Source organism: Pelecanus crispus, chromosome 1, assembly GCF_030463565.1.
Source record: "Pelecanus crispus isolate bPelCri1 chromosome 1, bPelCri1.pri, whole genome shotgun sequence".
NCBI lineage: Eukaryota > Metazoa > Chordata > Aves > Pelecaniformes > Pelecanidae > Pelecanus > Pelecanus crispus.
The window spans coordinates 111,266,542-111,289,870 of NC_134643.1; the positions used below are offsets into that span (position 1 = coordinate 111,266,542).

Below are 23,329 nucleotides of genomic sequence, written 5' to 3' on the forward strand. Positions count from 1 at the left end.
CCTTCATTAGTAGATCTCATTTACAGACAGGCAAGGTGTTTCAATTTGTACCATACCGTTTCTGTTCCATGACTGAACAGTTGACTTCTTAGTTCAATATGCTGACTGATAGTCATAAGTAGTTCAACTGATCATCCGTTAGGCAGGTGGGACTCTTCTTAAAACCTGCCCCTTTTGTAGCATGGCAAAGTTGCAGAGACCCTGACTACTGATCTCTAACTGTTCTTTCTGAAAAAAACAAAGTTGCAAGCTTCAATATCCATTTCCACATAGCAAAAAAACCCAGCAATACAAATAATCTTGCTTTAGGCATCCTGGTTATGATTGACTGTAATGAGCAGAGATCTTGCAACAGATTATGCTGTCACCGTACAATTATTATGTTAGCACACTGGAAATATGCTAAAACTAATAACCATCACTTAGAAAAATTGCTTTCAAGTGTCTGGTTATACTCTTAAATAAAGCAGTCACCTTCTTTCATTGCTTATGTAAGAGTACCTTTAAAAAAAAAAAAAAAAGGCAATGAAAAAATCCCCCACAAAACAGAAAAACTCCTAAAGATAACAATGAACAAGTTGAAAGGGAGAAAAAAAGACTCTGAAACAATGAATACACAAAGTAGGTAAATTGATGGGGATGTTCTTCTGACATATATATATACTAATTATGTTTATACCAACATAAATATTTATGAACCACTGAGGATACTGCTTTTGAAACATGCTCTGCAAAGCAGCAGTTTTGTTCTTTGGAAGATCAGTGTATTTCAAAGCTACTTTTCTTTCCAAATTCAGATGAAGAGTCAAATTTTTGTGAGATGAAAAAATCAGGAAATTATTTCCACTTGCTAGAATTTAAACTGTTTCTAGTACTGTTTTTATCTATTTATTTACTAGTAAGCAGAAGGAAAATGAATCTGAATGTAAGTGTACCATTTAATTTGGCATAGTGCAAATGAGAATTTGAAACTCTCAAGGCTTCCCCTTTTCTCTTCAGGTGGCTCAAAATACAATTCCCCAGGGAGGTTTTGGCAGGCTTATATTTTCCCAGCTTAAATAGTCAGTTAGTTTTGACTTCAGTTAGTGTTATTCTTCTTTAACCACTTAAATCTGTTGTCTGATTAATGAGAATACCTCTTTGAACTACTGTTAGATGTTTTTTTGAACAGCAACATGTTTTAACTTGAGTTGTTAGATAAAGATTCCTTGTAAAATCCCAGCAAATCATGCTGAAACACTGTGTTGGTTTGAGTGGAAATGCCAAACAAGTAATGCATAACATTGTGATGTGTTCTGATTTGCGGTTGGTGGTTTTGCTTTGTCTTTAAATAGAGCTAGGAAACAGTGAACCAACATTTGTGTTAGCAACTAGACATTGATCTCATCACTCTTTCCCAAGATATATCTTATGCAGAGCTACTGTGCTGTTTGGTGCTTGAAGTGGGACTATGGGCTACAAATGAGAGCAGCATCGCTCTTTTCTCAGTGGCATGCTGCAGTTTTGTGGCTCAACAACTGTGCTTGGGGGACTCGCAGCAGTTTCTGCTGATTGCTGCAGGCAGTCCAAGTGGGCTAGGCTGGAGTTGTGTGGAGTTACTTATCTCCCTACAAGGCAGCATGGGGCAGCTGATAAGCAATATCTTGAAGCTGTAGGAGCATATGGCTGCTGGCTCAGACCTTCAACTGGATTTTTGCCTCTCTATCCCTGTGACTAGCAGGGTAGTCCAATCTCAGGTAGCCCTAAACTCAGCAAGAGCCGATGCTCCTGATGCAGCATCTTGGCTTTTTTATAAACGTGGTTTTCCAGTTTCTGCTGGGTCTGATTCACCCTTACTTTCTCCCTCCCTTCTTCAAACTCTGCTGTTGGGTTAAATAACTAGTGACACAAGCTAGCCATCAACTGGTAAACTCAGGCATATATAGCGGAGATATATTTTGGGCCCTTTTACGTCTTGTAGCTTATGTAGCATATTGCTGTCCAAAAATGGTTTAGTATGAGCATTTGAAAGTGGCAGTATGAGGCATTTGGTTTTACTGGTTGCCCACACTGAGTCCTTTGTCTACACATACAGTTCCTTTCATGAATCTTCTTATGTCATGTATCACATTTACTTTAATAACTGGATAGGAAAGCAGATTGATTAACTGATACGTCCTACCTCAGGATTGTTTTAAACCATTAGCAAAGCATATGACTCTCAAAATGTGGATTCTGTAATTACATTTTCCCCAGCATATTTGAATTTTACAGATGGCTAATATTTCATTCATCCCACAGTAGTAGCCCTGAAGCAAAGGGGGTAGTTGGCCAATCCTCTTCGGTGTCAGTAGCTGGCATTTATTTTCATCTGCTGTATATTTAAAAAAAAACCAAAACAAAAACAAATGCACAAACAAAAAACCAACCAACAACAAACAAAGCTGATATAACCTTAAATCCTCAGTGCATGATTATTTAGCATCAGCCTCGTACATTCTTTTGCTGAGAGGTATAAGTACAATAAAAATTTAAATGTCTTCCTGCTAAGTAGTGGAATTGAAGTAGCCCTAGAAAGAAAATACACTGTGCTGAACAGTAGGCATGCTGTATTTTGCCAGGGCTATGCTGTTTTATCAGCTCACTGAGGCAAGTCTATTTCTTGAAACAAATTATTTTGAGAGAACTCTGTAAAAGAAACCTGACTTTAAAATGCTTGCAAGTCTTCTCATTTTGGAAAGCTTTCTGTATTCCGAAAGACTACTAATACGCAATTTGGGTCATAACGTTTGCCTTTCTTCACAATGGGTTTGGATTTACTAGCCAAGCACTACATATGTTACGTCAGAGTAACATGTGTTACATTAGAGTGGTGTTGTGAAACTCCATAACAATTAAAACACTCAAATGAACACTTTGAAAATATATCTGTATCTTACTGATCTCTATTTTCTAAACAGTATATAATTGGAAGATGTGATTATGTTAAAAAAACTTCTTTGACTCATGTTGCCATAATGTTTAAATACTGAGTTAGGAACCGGCAAGGTTTTAATGTAAAAAGTTTCTTATCAAATGTGATATATGACTTATTTTGGAATCATTTTACTGTTTTTTCACACTTCAGTGTGGTGAAATTCTCTGCTGACATTAAGATTTTCTACATAAGAGTGTAGTAAGTTTATATCAAATTTTGTACTCCTTTTATTTCTATAAACTTTTATTTTGAGATTAGGATATTGAGTTTTACTTCCTGTGCTGGTTTCTGTGGGGTTTTTTATTGTTTGTTTGTTTTTTTTTTTTGTCCAAGGACTCGGAGAAGGCCTTTGAGCTTTACAACTTATCTCAGAGACTAAACTATGTCCAGACCTAATTATACAGGGGTTGCATTCATTCACAGTGGATCAGTTAATTATATACTCATCAGAACTGAGCTGGATTGTAAAACCTGGCCTATTTAAGCACAGAAAGTTCAAATGCCAGTCAGGCGCTGGCATCCATCACAAATACATCAGATTTCTTTTGCTTTTTCTTCAGGAGCTCTGCACAACTTTGTCATTTGTTCTGTATCTCAGACCAAAGGATAATGCTAGCACATGTGATATGATACATGTCTGAAAGACCTGCTAAAGGACCGTGCTCACAAACAAGCTTCTCTGACGCCAGGGTAGCTTTATAAGTGAAACAGGTCTTTGTAGGAATAGGTATCGATGAAATGTAATCAGAGAATGCAAAATAAGCTCCTCAAGTAAGGGCTGTCACAACACTGCTACCTTGTGTTTGAAGCGCAAGCCATGTTTTCAGCTTGGCTACCCTCATGTAAATCTAGAACACATGCATTTGAAAGCAACAATGATTGTCTACCAATATGAAGTACTCTTGCATATGTATTTTCACTTGAGAGGTTGAGGGGCAAGGAGGCAGGTAGCACATCTGAAATGTTGGTGACTTCACCGCTGAAAAATGCGTGGATAGCGCGGTCACCGTTGCAGTGGAGTCTTCTATAGGGAGAATGTTACAAACTGGAAACATTCTGGAACAGGGCTAGCTCACATGCAGTACGCCTAGCTCTGTAGCTGGTTTTCTGCTTGATTTTACCTGTTTTCTGTTTGTTCCAACTAATTCCTAAGCAAATACCCTTAGATATCTAAAGTACAGCTCAAGTTAGATATTAGTTACATCTAAGATTTCAGCAGTTGTGTAGAACTGTGTTTAGACACAAACCATTTGATTACATTGTTATATAAATTTATATTATATATTTTCATTTTTATATATTATATTTTTATATCTATGTTTGTGTATATGTAAGCTAACAGTGGTGAGACATTACAGGAATAGGTTGCTTTGAAACAGTGCCTAGGCCTGCAAACAGAATATTGCTTGTACCTTCAAAATTGACACACCACGCATGTAACGTTCAGAACACAAATAAATCCATTTTCCTTAAGTACCTTGAAACATATCCAGTGTGTCAAATTAAAAATACTTTTGGTGGGGTTTTTTGTTTTGTTTTGGGGTTTTTTGTTGGGGTTTTTTTGTGCGGGGTTTTTTTGTTTGGTTTGTTGTGGGTTTTTTTTTTTTTTTACATCAAAGGAGCCTAACATTGTCAGCCACAGCCTTGAGACTGAGCACATCAGAAGTCAGCCTCTGGAGTCTTTAAGAACTGTGCCACAGTGCCCAGGTACTACTTGCTTCAGCTGCTGTACTGGCTGATTGGTGGTTTTCCATCTCTTTCAGGAAAAGGTGGTGTAGCTAGCAGTGTGATGCTGGGCCGTTTCAAAGACTTTACAGTAACCAAAAAATTCTGTTTTTGAAAATACCACTGAAAACAATGGCAAATGAGAGGTGTTTAAATTGCGAAGGTCTTGAGAAGAAGGTTTTAAAACAAATTTTTTTTAGGAAGTTTATAAATACATTCTCAGCATGGCGAGGTTGAGTCAGCCTCAGGCGGAGGGCAGGAGGCAGCTGGCAAAAGGAAGCTTTAATGTAGGCTCAAAGCAGTGATAACGTGATTCTAGGAGGAGTCTCGGGAATGTACTTCTTTGAGGACATCGGGTAAGATGATATTCAGAGCTGCAACCAGAAATATTCTCTGATGGCTGATTTGTACTGTTTCAAGAAAGCAAGACTTTGTATTACTTTTTTCTTCTTTGGCATAAGGATGACTAGCCTGATTTGTGGACAGTGGAATGAGTTCCCAGTCAGTGCCTGTCTGCCTTTTTGTTTCCTTATTGCATCAATTCTGTGTATGAAGTATGTGTTATGTAGATATGAATATTTGTAGTGCATGTAATGATGCATATAAGAGAAAGGAGCTGATTTCCCAGAATAGATGATGTGGCAGTTGCAGGTGGACTGTGTGCATTTCGGTAGTGTCTGAAGACAAGAGAGCTGACATTCTCTGTGCATTTTTTACCTTTCTGAGGATTGCATGACTATGCCATCTGCAGTCAGGGTAGTAGGGATAAGGTGGATGTCTGTGCATATGCAAAAAAACCTAACTTACAATGAGAATTACTAAGTATCTTTTTGGATGTGACTTCTCGCTTATGCAAGCGTGCTTTGCTACTTTCCTGTCTTTCCCCAACCCTAGGTAAGACCATTTAATTTAAACATTGTCATTCTGGTGCTCTGCTTTGGCTTTCACTATTGCCCACTTCTCCATCCTGATACCTCTTTTGCTTCAAATGACTTCTCCATAACCTGCCTGGCTTGTCACAATCCACCTTCTGTTTTGTCTATTGAATTTTACTCTTGACTATACTGTCTGCTTTTTTCCTTTTTCTTTTTTGACAGTCTTCACTGTGCTCCTTCTCTCCCAAAATGCCCACTTTTTTCCCCTATCACCACCTTAATAAAATGCTAGGTTGCCAGTTCTGTGGAACAGGACTCATGTATTTTCCTTTCTCTTTTTTTGTATTATTCATGAGCTGCTTTTTTAATCAGTCCAAACTTTCATTTCAGATTTTCTTATTATGTGCTGTTAACAAACACATACTTATTTAATTTTAACTGTATTTGTTTCTATAGTAAGAACAGAATATTACTGAACAACTTAAGCTTTCATTGTGGATTTACATCATTTGAAAATCTTTAACTTTCCTATGTCTCAAATACTATTCAAGTGGTCTCTTGGTTTACTTTTTCTTTCTCTTTCACTAACATAATCCTTTATATACTCTTTCAAAATTAGAAGATGAAGTTCTGGACTTACTGACATCAGTAAGAGAACTGCTATTTATTTAATATATTATGGCAGAAGTTTTGCCATCTTTGTGTGACCTCTTCCTATTCCAGTCTGGTCCTTGATTCACTTTTTAAGCCCACTAACCTGCCAGTTGTGATACCAGTCAATACCCAGCAGCACGCCACACTGAAGGATTTAGCCAGAGCTTCTTTGACTGTGTCTTCTGTTCAGGAAAGGTTCCTGTCATAGCTTTCATATGTTTTTGTTGGGTTTTTTTGTTGGTTTGGGTTTGGGTTGGTTTTTTTTCATCTTTATAATGCGTTATGGAATATTTCTGTTCTTAAATATTTTAGTGAGCTCTTGGAAGTGGTTAACTAAATAATGTATACTGTACATGTACACATAGAGCATAGTGGAAATGTCACAGTGTCCAAGTCAGTCTCTTGTTTTTGCCAAGATGCAGCTAATGGGAAACAGCGAAATGGAAACTGTTAGTGTAACAGCAAAACAAATAGTTTACATTGTTATTCATTTTTTTTAAATACTGCATGTGAGCATGGAGTAAATTTTAAGTCTGAAATGTATTATTCTACACTGGGGGAGGGGTACTGAAATGTAAACTTTCAGGACTGAAAGTTTCTAAGAGTAGGTTAGTAAAATAACCATCCTCTCAGGGTCCCTTCTAGTCTAGATGACTTCTCATGGTCCATTTAGTATGAACTACAGAAACTCTTGAGCTCTGCTTCATAAGCATTCAAGGGAATACATGACTGCCTCTAAGAACTGAATACTATTATCAGTGGTGCCATTAATATTTCATTGAATACTCTTGATGGAACACTACAAATAAGTACATGAAAGAAGTATTTATTCCAGATAAATATTTTCTCTTTGTAAATATAGTTCTGCTAAATACGAACATGCTCGTATAAGCATCATGCGCTCTGCTTCTGTTGAAAAGTAAAGTAAATCATACTAAGTAATCCCATGGTTTGTCCACTATGCCTGTGCCTGGCTACTCCTCTGTATAAGCTCTCTTCAACCATCCAGCCGTTCCTAATGCAGGTATACAGAGTTGGTGCTTCTGAGTAGAATTGCTTGTTTTCTTGTTACTTGGAGGGTTTTATTCTGTAATTGATCTGACAAAAAGGAGGTATAGGTTTGAAATGTGAGGACTAAACATTGCTATTTAGTATGGTTGGAACTTTTGTTGGAACAATTGGAAAATTACCTCCTTTAAGAACCTGGAACTGGTTTATCAATATTATAAAATTGTTCAGTATGATAACTCCAACTTTTTAGCATCACTAGGAAATGAGGGAAGACAGGCCAACCTTGATACGAACGGGGAATGGGAAAGAAGTCATTTATTGGTATACCACAACCCAGAAAATTATATGTAATTTTAAACATCTTTTTGAAGAGGGGACAAAACTGTGCTTAAATGTTATCAAAATTTATTTGAAATTTTTAAAAAAAGCTTTAAATTTTAAAGTGATTTCACATTTCTAGTGTAAGCATCTACCAAAGACCCCAATGCATGTATAGCTCTCAAATTTTTTTAAGGTACTTGCAGAGAAAAAAGACTAAAAAAGTGTCTTGGTTTCAGCTGGGATAGAGTTAATTTTCTTCCTAGTAGCAGGCATAGTGCTGTGTTTTGGATTTAGTATGAAAATAATGTTGATAACACACTAATGTTTTAGTTGTTGCTAAGTAGTGCTTATGCTAGGCAAGGACTTTTCAGCTTCCCATGCTCTGCCAGGTGCACAAGAAGCTGTGAGGGGGCACAGCCAGGACAGCTGACCCAAACTGACCAATACGACAGTCATTCGTACCATACCATACGACACCATGCTCAGTATAGAAACTGGGGGGGGTTGGCCAGGGAGCAGCGATCGCTGTTTGGGGGACTGTCTGGGCATCGGTCGGTGGGTGGTGAGTGGTTGCATCACTTGGTTTTCCTGGGTTTTGTTCCTCCTCTTGTTGTTTTCACTATTTCTTATGATTATTATTATTTTATTTTATTTTAATTATTTAACTGTTCTTATCTCAACCCACGAGTTTTCTTATTTTTACCCTTCTGATTCTCTCCCCCATCCCACGGGGGGGAGGGTGAGCGAGCGGCTGTATGATGCTTATTTGCTGACTGGAGTTAAACCATGACAAAAAGTGAGAGTACAAAGCAAGAGTTATGGTGTAAGCTCTTCTTTAGAACTTAAATGTACCTTCAGTGCAACCTGCTGCATTGAGGCAGGGTCAGTTTCCCCATATGACTTGATCTTCCTTCAGTGCAGCAGATTAGATTAGAGGTTACAGGTGTAGCATCCCTCAAAAATTAACTGTACTGATTAAGTGTATTTATCAAGGCTTGACTAATTGTGTACCAAGCAGTAGCATGATGTGATTTGAAATGACCAGAATATTAAAATAGGGAAATGAGACTACTGGACCTTTTAACAGTAGTGTAAAATTAGTAGAGTATCTTGAAAGAGCACAGACTCGGTAAGCATTTGTCAGCTTCTATAAAAAAGAAATAGTAAATTATGAAGCCTCTTGAATTTAAACAATGTGTCTGATATCAGAATATTTACTTTCCTGGATGATTTGTTTGTATTAACCTGTGCCTGTTTGCCTTAATGACTGAGGGAATAATAAAGCTGATCTGTTTGCTTTGACAAGAAGGCATTTATTGCAAGTGATGTGTACTACAAAGGAGAAGAAAAGGTCAGTTACCAGTAAGTGCCCTTTTAAAAAAAGTATAAAAAATAGTAAAATAGTTAGCGTGATGAATAGAACTTCTAAAGTTACCATTTTCCTGCTGAGCAATGTTGTACAATTTTCTGTTGTCAAAAGCTTTGGTACATGTCATGAATAATGTGTTCGTATGCACACAGTTTTCATGGGTTTGTAAATTTTTTTTATGCTGTACTTTATTCTTTCCAATTTGAAAAAATCTACGTTTTCATTTCTTAGGAAGTAAGAATAGAAACCAGTTTTCAGAGTTCTTGAAATGTTTTGAGTTTTATCCAAACCAGTTATAGACAGATAGGTAAAGGGAGTAGGGTCATCTGCAGAATCTCCAGGATCATGACAGGCAAGTCTCCTACACTCCAGCTGTGGTCCCAAACTCTTTGAATCCATAAATGGCTTCTCTATGATCCAGTTTTGCATTTTTTAATATTTTAATATAAAATATAAAAAATAATTTTTAGCATTTTAATATAAAAGTCTCGAGAGATGGAGAGTATATTGTCCCAATTAAGGTTTTGCCAGAGCTGATATTCCCCAACACACAAATCTTATTTTATGAAACAGTCTCATACAGAAAGCTTCACAACTACCAATAGTTACCAAAAAGCAAAAAGCTGTGGTTCATATATCTAAAGATAAAATTCTGAAAATTTATTTCAGGTTATCTTGAAGGTTTTTCGATGTGTGTGGGGGGTTTTTTTTTGTTTTTTTTTTTTAATTTTCTTCAGAGCTTCAACAATTAATCACAGAATTTGAAAGAAATTGTAGTTAGTATTGCAGTTTGATTCTTATGACGTTGGGGTGGACCACCATCATAATTTTCCTTAGGATTTCTCAGAACAGAGGGGTAGGCTTAAAGCCTCAGTAGGAGAATGTTCACTATTTAAAAGCTTGGATATTCAAATGGTAGGTAGGACATTTGAAAGTCCTACCTACCTATGCTGACTGTGTGAAAATGTAGTACAGGCTTCCCATGTTAGTTTTATGCATAAAATATAGTCTGTAACAGGAGGAGGAAAAAAGAAAAAAATAATCACTGTCATGTCCTGAAAATGAATGGAGGCTAGTAGAGTGTGTTAAGAGAAAGCATCGTTTATGCTTCTTGTATTCTTCTGTCCTTTTCTAGGCACCTGCTTTTGGCCACTGTTGGAAGCAGGCAACTAAATGGACTTCTAATGCTTATTCAGTAGGGTTTAAGAAATAGGACTGGAATGTCATACCTGAATAGTGTTAAAGCCATACTTCCAAGCATTTTGCTGTGATAATGGTTGAGGTTGAGAAGTACTAAAGAAGAGGCTGTAAAAGCAGAAAAAAGTCATTATAACAGCAGCCTTCATTTAGTGCTATATAAATTAAATCAGTATTATTCTGGTGGAAGAACAAGAAACTACATTTGTAGATAAACTGAAAGATTTCTTCTTGAAGCAACAAGTCAGACATCCTAGGGAATTCCTCAAAATTTTATTCTGTAGCTGGCCTGGTTCTTCTGGTCAGCTACTGTGGATAGAGTACTCTATCCCTGATGTGACCTAGGGTAACCATTTTAAGGACTTAATACTTTCCTATGTTTTTGATACATTAGAGGCATGACTATATCACACCAGAGGAGATGCATTCTTTGATGCTTTAATATAGGCAAGGTTAAGCATCCCCTCCCTTCTCCCCTAGGAGATATGGAAGATCCGTGTTTCAAAACAAATAATGATGTTTGTCCTGATTTTTGCCTTATCAGAGATTGGAAGGAGAAAATATCCGATATTTTAAGAAAATGGGAGAGAAATACTTTCCTCATAGAACTGATTTTACCAATACCTGTCTTTTTACCACTTCTTCATATGTGATATTTCCTCTAGCCTCTGTTTTATGCAGGAATTACAATATAATTGTTTGCCTGAATTGATATTTGTTAGTCATTTGGGGACTAATATGTCATTGAATACCAGTGCTAGAGAGATTAAAAAAATAGGAAGGTCTCCAAGTCATCTAACCCAAGTGTTTCAACAGGAGTCCATTTGGAATTTCACTTTATTATATTGTTGCATGGATGACAAGATTAAATGGATGCTTGTAATGAAGCTCATTCTCTCATAATACGAAGGCAGTATAGAGTTTTTTACTTGGTTTTCGTAGTATGATGTTAATTTTAACTACTTAAGGGGCTGAAGAAGGTTTGGTACAAACACAAGTAATATCCAAGAGCTTCACAACTAAGGAAAATGAGGATTAATTGTTTGAGATGTTTATTTTTTGAAATAATGATAAATATCATATGCTATCTAGGTCTGATTTACATTGATTCTATTTATAACCTGCAGATTGTTGCATTGTCATCATTGTTCACAAAGGTAGTGAAGTTAAATGCAAATCAGTTACAACTCCTGGATGAATTGCTTTTCTGGCTTGTGTAAATTGGTGTAACTCCACTTACTTTAATAGAAATATATTAAGGTGGAACTGTTGAAATTCTGTCCCAATGTGTCCAGTCTCCAGCTCATCAGCTTTAAATAGGACCTTTTTATAGTATTTTAGATCGTTTAAAAACTTGTTCAGCTTTATACACCTAATTAAACTTCTTACCTTTGATGTATCAAATAAACTACTTGCTTTAACTGCTTTTAAAGTATTTAATGTTATACTTAATTCAAAATACAAACAAACCAAAATAACAGGTATCTCTTGACACTGCCTGCTGCATCTTTTAAATATGCCTTCCGTTCCGCTTAGCCTGATTCTTTGAGAGAAAATTGCTAGTAAAGATGTCTAAAGAAGGGAGATCAAGAAAACTTTAATGACCTGTGGGGCACAGCTTCAAAGTAATCATCATCAGCATAACTACTTTGTGGTATAAATGTATTTCTAGCCTAATAAACAAATGTGATGTACATTTTCATTATAGTAATAGAAAGTTAATTTAGTTGTTGGAATTGTGATCTTGAAATCTTGTACATAGTAAAGTTGTCCAATATGCACAATATGTAGGAAATAGCAAACTTGAATTAATTCCTAGATAAAATTAGTATGCATTGCACTTCAATGCTTTGTCTTTGTTTTGTTTCTCTAATCAAAATTTCAGTTAATTTCAGCTTTGTTCTCTGCCTCCCCCACATCAGTTCCATTGTCTTGATTTGCATCATTTGTAGCAGCTGGCTTCTTGTCAATCTGTAGTTTGGACCTTTACATCAAACAGCAAATTAATTACAGGAAAAGAAATCCCAATAGTACTTCTATGCTTAGAGGCTTTCACAATTATCAAGAAGTGAATATTGCTGATTCTTGTCAGAAATGAGAAGTGGAACATGGGGAAGGGGGCAGCACTTGCTTCACAGGTACCATTAGTTTTCTCTAGAAGTAAGTGTTGGTCAGTTACCTGTACCTTCCCTTTCCTAGACCCTCCCTTCATTTGTTATGAAGTTAAACTAGGAAAGAATAGCAATTAAAAAGGAAAGTGTGATATACGTATTCTTTTGTTACGGGATGCATAGCCTTAATGCATCTCAAGCGCAGAAGCACTCTTGGGAGTTTATTGGAAGGCCTGCTTGCATCTTAAATGTTAGTTCATTTTCCCTATACTGCATCTTAAAAACATAACCAAAAAAGCCTCCTTGAATTCGTTCTGTCACAATTTATGAATTTCTGGTTTTCGTTCGGTAAAGAGAAATCAAGAGACCCTTTTAAAATCAAGCAACATGTACAAAAGGCTCACAAGTGTATGGTCCAGAAGGTGCCCACAGAAACAGACGTTTGAAACGCAAGCAGACAGTGTTTAGACCCTCAACATGCTTTTCTGACATCAGCAAGTAATTTAGTCTTCTATCAAGTTGCTGCACTGTGTTAAATTCCTTTTTTTTCTTAATGGCCGTTAGTAATGGTTAGGAAATTAACATTGCTTTTGTATTGTGCTACACTTCTGTTGTTCTTTAAAAAAACCAAGACAACAAAAGGCAGTGTTCAAGCAACACTGGTTACTGTGGTGAGGAAATAGCCAAAGCAAGTGGAGGTGGGGGAGTCAGTATGTCGTATAAGCATGAAGGGCATATGCTCTACTTACAGTGAAATACTCTATTGAAATCATGGGCTAGTTTAGTCTAACTTATTCACTATCTTCTGTTGCTTATTTCCCTCCTTTTTAGGTTTTTCTTTAACAAATAGGTAATGATTTCCTTGGCTATCTTTTCAAGATACATATAATCTCGGACTTTCTGATGTTTTTGGCTGTCTTTAACTGAGCTATCTCACGTAGTCTTATCTTTCAGTAGTGCGCAGATCACGAAAGGAGGTATTTACCTTGCCCAGCTCTTAAGAGAATATTGAATTTGGTTAGATACAGTTTTCTAGCAATATGTTTCCTCATTTTCCATACCGTATTGTTAGCAGAGTTTAAGAGCTCAGTCCAGCATTATTCCAAGGTCATTTTCAAAGTCCTGCTGTGATTCTGATTCTTTTATATTTGTCCCTGGTTTTGAGCTGAATGTGAAATTTAGTGGCTTAGCTTTTGAATGGGAAATTTAATTTACAACTTGTCAGTGTGTTTACAAAAGGGGTACCACTGTGAAGGATTCTCCTAAATATATATGCAGCCTTTCTCTTTTGTTATCTGTTCATTTCTTTGTTCCCGTGAAGCAAAATGGAAATACACAAAATCACTTCAAAAATCTAAATTCATAGCTGTCACTGCTGACCGCATCCTCGGGGCCTTCCAGGCTGCGCAGGCTGTGTGAGACAGCAGATGGTGGCTGCACATGCAGGGTATCCATCCAGGAAACAGTGCTTGCCTTCTCTCAGCGTTCCTGCCCTTCCTCTGCCCACAAAACTACAGTGTATTGACAAAACTTGAGTAACTGGTTGTAGAAATGTTAGGATATTTTCTTTTAATAGAAACCCTCTTAAATTTGATCATGTTACTTCTCATATGTATTTCCAAGTACACTACTTGGCTCTGTTTTATGGTGAGTAGGTGTTGCATGCAATCTCCGAAATGTTTGTGATGAATCAGCTATCGTAGGCTTTGAAATGTGTGTTTAACTTTCAAGGTACTTAATGCATTTTAATCCTGTGTAAAACGAATAGTCCAAAGTGACTGAGAGTCTGCTAGAGAGTGGGTTATAGCACCAGTTTGAACTGTTAAGTCCATTTGGATTTGTCTCAAACTGTAATAATGACAGTATATATAACAAGAAAACTTAGCATACATGAAAGTCATTCAAAATACGGAGCCTCAAATGAGGCATTGCTGTAAATCTTTAGCTTTGACAGCTGAGACTTGCTTCGGGGATTCTACATAAGAGAAGCCAAGCTTTTCTTATTTGATTAAATTGCAACTTTTTTTCCTGTGTTTTTTTTTAATGGAGTGTGATCTAAGTCTGAATAAGCCTATTCCTTGTCTTAAAGTGAAGTCCATTCAGTAGTTGTATGGGCTAAATAATCAAGATGAGACTGACAAACTTGTGAAGCGTTACCACTCTAGGAAACAAAATTGAAATACAATGGTGTCTGCACATGCTCCAAGGGACCTGAGAGGGTGGACACAGAGAGGAACCCAGGGCTGGAATGTGCTTCATCCCAGCCTGAAAAGTGTCTCTGGTGCTTGTGACACCATGTTTTTATGCTTGGAAAAGGAGCTCCCTTTGCAAGGTGGCTGAATTGACACATGCTGTTAGATCCCTGAGTTGTCACACCCGTTAAGTCACTTGTTTTCAGTATCAAATGCTGAATATATCATCATTAAGCATTGTGCTTTACTCACTTTAATCTAGCCCGCTACGTGAACTAGGATGTCTTTCTGAATTTTTCTAGGAAGTAGGAACGAGAGATTCAAATCACCTTTTTTAATAGTTATTTTTATAACACTGGAAACAGTAATGACAGTATTTATAGCCAGGAAAAAAGTAAAAAGAAAACAAAAATGGTCAAAGTTCATCCAGCTGGTCTTTTGATTGTTTTGAAGTGTAATTGCTAAAATGGGTGATTTCTGCCTCTGTGCTTACAGGAAGTTGACAGTGTGAATGGTATTGCTGATTTCTGTTATGTACTTAAAAACAATGGGTTTATACTCTTACAGAGATGTTTTTAGGGTTCATCGTGATGCTAAACGTTGTATCCTCATTGACTGAATTTCTGTTGGTCTTTTTAACAGATGGGAATGAGGAATTTTTAAGCATGGCATGATAGTGTAGAGTTTATAATACATTCACCACTTTATATTTCCCCTGGAGTCCGTGGATATTTTGCTCTGCTAGTTTTATTGGCCAAACAAACCTGCTAACAAGCATAAATGTTCTGAGAAAGATTCTAATATTGACCAATTTTTGTATGCAAAATTATTCTTTGGAATTTAAAACTTGTAGAAAGGAAATATACTTTAATGTATCTTACTTCTGCAGTTTTAGTGGTTTTAGCACGTGATTTCACAGATCCTTAATATTTTTAAATACAGGTAACGAATTTGGGCATCCAGAATGGCTTGACTTCCCCAGAAAAGGGAATAATGAGAGCTACCACTATGCCAGAAGACAGTTTAATCTTACTGAGGATCATCTTCTTCGCTATAGATTCCTAAATACGTTTGATAGAGATATGAATAAATTGGAGGAAAGGTTTGGCTGGCTTGCATCTCCCCCGGTAAGCTGTATATACTAAATGATAAGTTTTTAGTCACCAGTTGGGTACGTGTTCAGAATAACAACAATACCAAATTTGCATGCAGAAATTTTAAACAGCACTTTATTATGCACTGCGTAATGCCTCACCATATATTTCAAGTTGTCAAAACATGTCACTGAAATATCTTCCACAGATAATAGAAATCTGAGACAGTCTCCTTTTAGCTTCATGGCAAGCTCTTTTCCTATTATTTTTGCTATTTTTACTGAGTAACTGCAGTTTGGAAAAAGCAGACTATGAAATTGTCTGTAATCCAATCCAAGGATTGGTTTGGGAAAGTGTAAATTCTTCCGATTATTTCCTTTATGTAAATAATTACTCTCTGTTACTGAGAAAACACTTCCAGCAGAATATAGTGTAAGTTATGGTCTCCTAGTCTTCAACTTGTCACTTTTGTATTTGCCTTTTTTACCTAAATATTGCACTGCACTTTTTATCAAAGCAACTCAATTATTATAATTTCTCAGCGTTTTAATTATTTCATACTAGTCATAATCCACTTTAAAGAATTTTTTTAAATGGGTGTCTAGTTATTTATGAATGGCTTTAGCAAATAGAACAAAGGTGGTATGTACAGAAGTTTAATGCAGCTTATCAAAGCTGTTTCTTACACAGATTTAAAAAAACAAACAAAAACACATCCAGTGCTTCATTTTCTAAATTACTAACGGTACATGTGATGCTGTTCCCTATAACAAGTAGATTGAAGACTTGATTTGATCAAAGGAATCAATTTTTTGCTAAAGGAAAGTGTTATAAAAAGACGACGTTACCAGGCTTTGAGCCAGAATTTTTCAAGTGCTCTATGACTAACATGCTTCTACCTTTTCAATTTTACATTGCCATATAAAAAATAAGCTACAGTTTAGTAATCAAAAATTTTATATGACATTACATAGGTAAATAATTTGCTTGCATGTTAGTGCCCTTATCTATGTCGCTTGAATCTTTGACTTTTTTACATGAAATGAGGTATAGAAGCAGTGCTGCTTTTTTTTTTTTTTTCTTAATTCAGTTAGAAATGAAATATTTTATAGTATTGGTTTTGTTTTTTTTTTTTTTCTTGCCTAGGCCTTTGTGAGTGAAAAGCATGAATCCAATAAGGTAATAGCATTTGAGAGAGCAGGTCTCATTTTTATTTTCAACTTCCATCCGTGTCAAAGTTATGTGGACTACAGAGTGGGTATCGAAACTCCAGGAAAATATCCTTTTCTTTACTGTTTTGCTTGTACAGAAAACCTTTAGCAGTTGAAAACTAATTTTATTTCTGTTTTCTAATATGAATGCAAACTGTTGTTAAAAGGTAAGAAACCACTTATTTGTCATCAGTATAATCTTGCTTTAATTCTTAGTGTATAGCAAAACAAAAAAAAAAATCAGAAATTTGCATCTTCGTAAGAGATCATTTTGTAGAAACCAAAAGTAAAAATCACAATTTAAAGACTACATATTAAAGTTGCCATGTGATGGCTTATTTCTTGGAATTATGTCGAGGCATGAAAAAGCAAGTAACTCCTACTTCTTAACTAAACTATAGAAAGTGACCACAGTAAGATGATGCTGTGCACGCAGTCACACATGAAAAAAATGCATTACCTTAAACCTTCATCAGGAAGGCTGTACAATGTCTGTTTTATAACTGGGTAGACTGAGAATGTGCTCCTACCTCAGCTGAGCAATATATGATTACTCTTGAGTAATTGGCTGGTTTTGCATTTGTGTGCAAATTCCTAGCATTGAGGCAAGTTCAAAAAAATAATGCTAACTTGCTGGAAGAATTTAGTTTGCCCAAATTCAGTTTGTTTCAAGTCCTTTGACAAATAGTCTAGTGAATCTTGCTGTGTCAGTTTAAAGCACTGCAGTTCCACTTTTGGCCTACTGTCTTTTTATTTCTCAGCAATTTCAGGAAATTACTGCCATATTTCAGCTGCTGTAGTTCAATGTATTACTCTTAACTCCTGAGCACTGCTGAATTGACCTATAGGGTCTCAGGAACTTAGCAGGATTCTGGTTTAGAAACATCAAGTCAAACCCATCCTCTTCAGCACTTTCTTCTGCTGCCTCTATGCTGCTACTGGAACTCCTGGAAAGGTAGAATGGAGTAGTAAATTGGAGTAGTAAAATCTTCATCTGGTGGTGTGAGATACACCAATACTTGACTGTCATAGGCTTCAGGTATGCACCTCTTTAAGTTGGTGCTACTGCAGTTCATCTGTCTTGTATGAAATTCTTTGAGTTCTGCAGATGGAAAAAGCGTAAGTTCAGCGTTGAGGACTACAACATGTAACAGAATTAGCGTGACTTTTTCCTCTGATACTTAACACAGATACAATTAAATCCAAACCACATTTTGTTGTTCACTTTCTGCCTTTCTTTTTCAAAGATGATAGAGGTTCAATTATCAGAAATGCTTAAGAAATATTTTTTTAAAATCTCACTCTTAATAACTTTTGTATCACTTATTGTCTTTCTTTTTCATAGCACATCTTCATCAGGCTTCCATTTAATTACTATTATATATGAGGCTGTTTTCCTAACTTTATTTTCTGGTTTGTGCTACATTAATTAAATATCTAGGCATTGTTTTTCTGGGTGTGTAAATGCCCTGCACACATTGTTACTAAAAAATCTACTCCTTGGCACTTACACCTAAGATGGGACTAAGCTGTGCTCAGCCACTTCTGAAGCTATTTGGGCTTTCTTTATGTTTTTGGAAATACTTTTATAACCAGTTTGTTGACTAAATATTTAATATAAGCAGCCTTTTGGTTTTTCAGTGCTCTACATTTTCCAGTCATTTCAGAAATGTTTTATGGATCTGCTTTACACCACCAGAATCTCCTTTCTCCTTATAAATTAGGCATTTAATGTTTGTATAGAACTGTTGCGTTGCTCCTGTTTCAGCTGAGGCTGCTCTGTAGTAGGTCTTCTGAAGCAAACTGTGAAATCAGCTTTTCACTGAGTTTAGTTTGCAAATCAAGGCCCAGTTGGGTTTCAGTAAGTTGATCTGTTGCTGGGCATTGAAACAGGTTTCTGCTGTATCTTGACCAGAAACAGTCATTGATAATTGATTTTTTTTTTTTTTTTTTAAAATGTAAGTAGAAACGCATTGGAAAATGTTTGCTATTCACTTAGTAGTAGATGATCAGGGATTTATTTTACATCCTTTATGTTCATTTTGGTTCACTGAAAATCATACTGAAACTTAACAACAGCTCAAGTGTGTTCAAAACAAGTGTGATATAAACAACGCATACAGATGATGTGTCATATTTGCAGTTTATATCGTAATTTTTAATATGTTAGCATTGCTACACATCCTTGTCTTTTCTGTGTGTGCAGTACAATTTTATTTACATAATATATTGTAGGCAGTTTAAATTTCAAAGGCCTTTGTTAAAGCATAAAGATCCACATTAGCTTTTTGTTCACTAACCTAAAGTTTTTATCGCTAATGGGACTGCTAGTTACCAACAGTGTATTTGCTTTTGTTAAGAAGCTTAGTCTGACTAACTTCTCCTGCCCCAAGCAAACTGGGGAATTTTGTGGTTCTCTGTCTTCAGTGTGTGATGTGTTCCACTGCCTCTGGCAGGAGCAGAGGGCTCTAAAAGCCACCACTGCTCTTCTCTGTGAAACATAGTGCACCTTCACCTCTGCTGAAAGCTTTGTTCGTTTGGTTAAGGAAGCATCTGTCCTGTTTTTATGGTATTGTACTGTTTGCAACTCTGAGAGGAAGTAGTTCTCTTAATTTAGCGTTCTCACTTAGGAATCACAAATGTAGAATTTTCCCATAAATCACCTTTTCAACAACCTTCCCCTATTCATTTCATTCTGTGTCAGTTCAGCACGTGAACCAGGGGAAATTCCTGAAAATCTTCTGGGAGGGAACTGTTGCCAACTGGCTCTCAGCCTGATTTAACCTTGGATTTTTAACTTTGAAGGTAGGAAGCTTCTCTTCCTTCCAGTGTCTCGGATTTTGAAGATGCGAATCATTCTGAACAATACATATACTTAGGCAGATATACCGCAAGAGTTTGTGCAAGTTCTGGTTCACAAAGCTGGCCTGAAAATGATCTGCAGGTTTCAAAAGCTGCAGTGTTTTGCATGATTGTCCCTCAAGGTGAACACAGCGGTGTTTCTCATGTCAGGAGAATAAAAAACCTCCTCTCAGTTGAAAACAGTATCTCATAAAGACACTTTGCTAGAATTGGGCTTGTTTGTTTGAACAAATAATTTAGCTCCCACAGATTTGTAGTTTTAGCTTAAAAGTAGATTGACTGTATCTTCCTTACACTTCCATGAAACAAAATTTAGGAAGTTGCAGTGGCTTCTGTTGATTGTTGAAATAAAAATCATAATGTTTCTGCTTAGAATGTCGTGCATAAAGAGGAGAAAAAAACAAAGGAATGAAAAGGAAGGTTTAACTTAGATCAAAATCTTTTGATTTGGCTCATAAGAATCTTTATTTTTTTGCTTTTCTCCTTGGCCTTTGAAATAAAAGTCTCATTTATGTTAATTAAGATCTCTTTTTATCTGGGAAGCTTATTTTTATCCGTATTAAAAAGGTCACTGTGTTCTTATCCAAGGCCATCACATGGTATAAACTATTGGGACTTCTTTTCTAGAGGAAGTGCTTTCAACTGTATGCATCAAATAAGACAATGTGCTCTGATGCCTACACCATTAAAAAAAAAAATCTCATTTCTTTTTAGTGCCTGTTGCTAGCAAAGTCCTTGGACAATACGATGTCTGTAAACAGCTTGAACATAGCTAAAATTCTCATTTTTGTTCTGTCTAGGAGAAAGCTAAGCAGTACTGTATCTACCAGTTGCGTTCTCAGTATCTTTTCATTGATAATGAAGACAGAAGCTCTCCATTATGCCAATCCTCTGTGTAAATGTTTGCTTCTAACCCAAGGAAAGCCCTGGAGTTGTGGAGCTACCATCCAAGTGTATTAGAGAACGGCTGACATCTTAGTAATAGCTGGTGTGCAATGTGCTTACAGGCTCATCATCATAATCACTATTTTCAGGAACCTTCATCTTAATTAAACTAGACATACCTAATACTTCAGCGTTAGTACTGAGAAGATGCAGATAGTCGCTGAAACGCTTTCCTGAAACTGAGCTAAAAGTAGAATCATGTTGTAGCAGTTCCTTAAGCATCCTCTACTTAGCTGAGTAGTGGTAACAAACTGTATGTGTGGTCTTAAGTGACAACAAACCTGAGGCATTGCAGCATGTGGTGAGAGTAACTAAAATTGCCTCACTTGCCATGTATAATATTTGTGATTCTGTTTGTAGCAGCACACCCTAAAGATTCTGTATTCTATTCATAACCTCCTCTGGTTGCAAGATCAAACGGCGAAAGCTGGCATGTGGGTGACAGTGCTGTTCAGATTTGTACCTACTTATTTTCTTTAGTGTTGGTAACTACGTAGCTGTTAGCAATAAACAGGGACGAACTTACACTATTTCTGGTATCTTACTAAGACTGGTAAAAGTGAGCCAGTGCAAAAGAAAAGGATGGCATGATTTCCAGAGCATGAATGAGACAGAGACTTTTGGTACTTCAAGGAGGATTTGGCTTCATTTTTAGAACTAAAAGTTAAGGGTATCAAGTATTTTATCAACCACACAAGTCCATAGGAAGTCCACATTATACTCCGCCTAACCAGGAGAGATGCAAATTATGTGCATTCATTTCTTTTAGACATGCTAAGTCTTTCTTGGCTGAGATTTCTAAACTATTAATCAAGAATAGCTGACCTGAACAATACTTTGCATCAGCTTATAAGCAACAAAACCAACCAAACAAAAAAAAAAAAATCACTTTCTTATTGCAGCTCTGTCTCTTAGAGTAGTCAAACATTTATAGTATAGAAACAATGCAGAACTGTTTATGGTATCATTTTTTGAATGAAACGTATCCCAGAGTTAACAACCACTTTTACCATCCTATTCTACTTGCTTTCAGCATTCTTCTTCCCTGCCAACATCCAGCAGGCTGAGTTTTAGTATCTGTTGTCTTTAAATACATTGGGGTGTTTTAATGTTGACTGTCTTGCTTTCTAACTCTTGTCCTGCAATTAGAGCCATGAATTTTATGTATAGTTTTGTAATGGAAGCTTTTAACCTGAGATTTTTAAAAAAAACCCAAACTGTCCTATAATTAGGAGATGTGGTAACATGTGACATTAAATCTTCAGAACAACTTCTCCACTTTAAAAGGAATTCTTTACAATCCCTTTGGAACTTAAACATGAAGCAGAAGTACTTAAAAATGAGTTTGTTGTTGTTCTGTTTGGTTTCTTTAAGAAATTGGTGGATTTTTAATTTGATACTCTGAAGCAGTTACTGAATAAGCCTGAAGAGCAAATCCATACAATATACTAAATTCTTTTTAATAAAAATTTTATCTGAATGATATTGGGAATTGTGGGAAATATGATAATCCTTTCACTACTTAGGTTTAAGTTTTAGTGGATTGAATTAGACAAATTAGTGCATGTAACACTTGTTAAATTTGCCTTTATTAAGTGGATGGCTTTGGCATAGCAGTATATTGTAGTAATATATATCACTAACCTGTTGTCATATGTAGCTGCTCAGATACATTACGAGATATGTTAAAAGATACAAAGCTTCCTCCCTCTCTGGCCTACATTTTTGTAGGCATTGCTGTGTTCTGATCTCATTGAAAATATCATTCTTCTTTCAGCTGTTCTTTATTTATAGGCTGTTGGCATAGCAAACCTTACTGTACTTTTATAAGAGAAGTGGTAAGTCAGTAGACATTACAGTCCTTCTGGTCCCACTTGGTTTGGAAATCTTTTTCTGAACAGTCAGCCAGTCAAAAGCTATATTGAAGAGTCACAACCAGCTTGGGGGCAGTTTTCCCTTCCCTTTTATACTGCAGTCTTCTCTCTTGACACTGGGTTGCTCCATTCTACGTCTTGTTCTCCTAACGTGATGTACCCTGGTGTGGTAGGTTCATTCAAGGACTGAGACCTTAATTTTATACGTAAGCATGGAAGTCCATAAATGTTGTTGAGCAATATGAATTGCTGCTAGCTTATCTCTGTCTGTATCTTGACATTTCATGTTGTCATATACTTCTAAAGTGCAAGAAGGAAAAAAAAACAGTTGTGCAAAGAAATGGTTACTTCGTTACAAATATTGCCATTTTTACATGGCGTAACGTATCAAAGCATTGCAATGCTTGAGTGGATGAATACCAGTCATATGCTTATTGTTGTCATGAATTTAGGGTGCATAAAGACATTTGAAGTCAGAGTTGTCCATAAGCAAATAGCTAGATGAGACCTGAGGTGTCACAAATATTGTCATCAAAATGCTGCAAAAATACACTTTTTTTTTTAAAAAAAAACAGACATTAATTTAGGCTCTCTGACATTTGCAGCCTGCACCTAGAGCTTCTAATGAGCAAATAAGATCGCTTGAATGAGTCACTGGCGTGCGATCGCTGAAGGCAAAGATGCTGCTTTGCAGGCTGCTTTGAAGTGCGGTTATGTAACTGTCCCTGCCTGATAGAATTCAGGGGTATCTGGCACGTGGAGACAAAGGTCTTAATTTAGGATCAGCTAAATGCCATTTTCTATCAAGGTAGTTCATAAGTTAATGTTAATAGGTGTGAATAAAGAAATAACAGCATACTAATGTAGGAATGCATCTTTGATCTGCGTAGGAAAAGAAGCAGGTTTCCAGCACCGTGAGTCTGTGTAACCAT

General features: G+C 36.4%; 1 protein-coding gene across 1 annotated transcript in view; it reads left to right on the forward strand.

Moving 5' to 3' along the window:
- Window positions 1-23,329, forward strand: part of GBE1 (1,4-alpha-glucan branching enzyme 1) — a 178,230-nt gene that overhangs the window by 134,232 nt on the left and 20,669 nt on the right. The window contains exons 13-14 of the mRNA XM_075718169.1: window positions 15,354-15,538; window positions 16,652-16,799. Of these exons, the coding sequence (XP_075574284.1) occupies window positions 15,354-15,538; window positions 16,652-16,799 (333 nt within the window). The remainder of the gene's footprint in view (window positions 1-15,353; window positions 15,539-16,651; window positions 16,800-23,329) is intronic.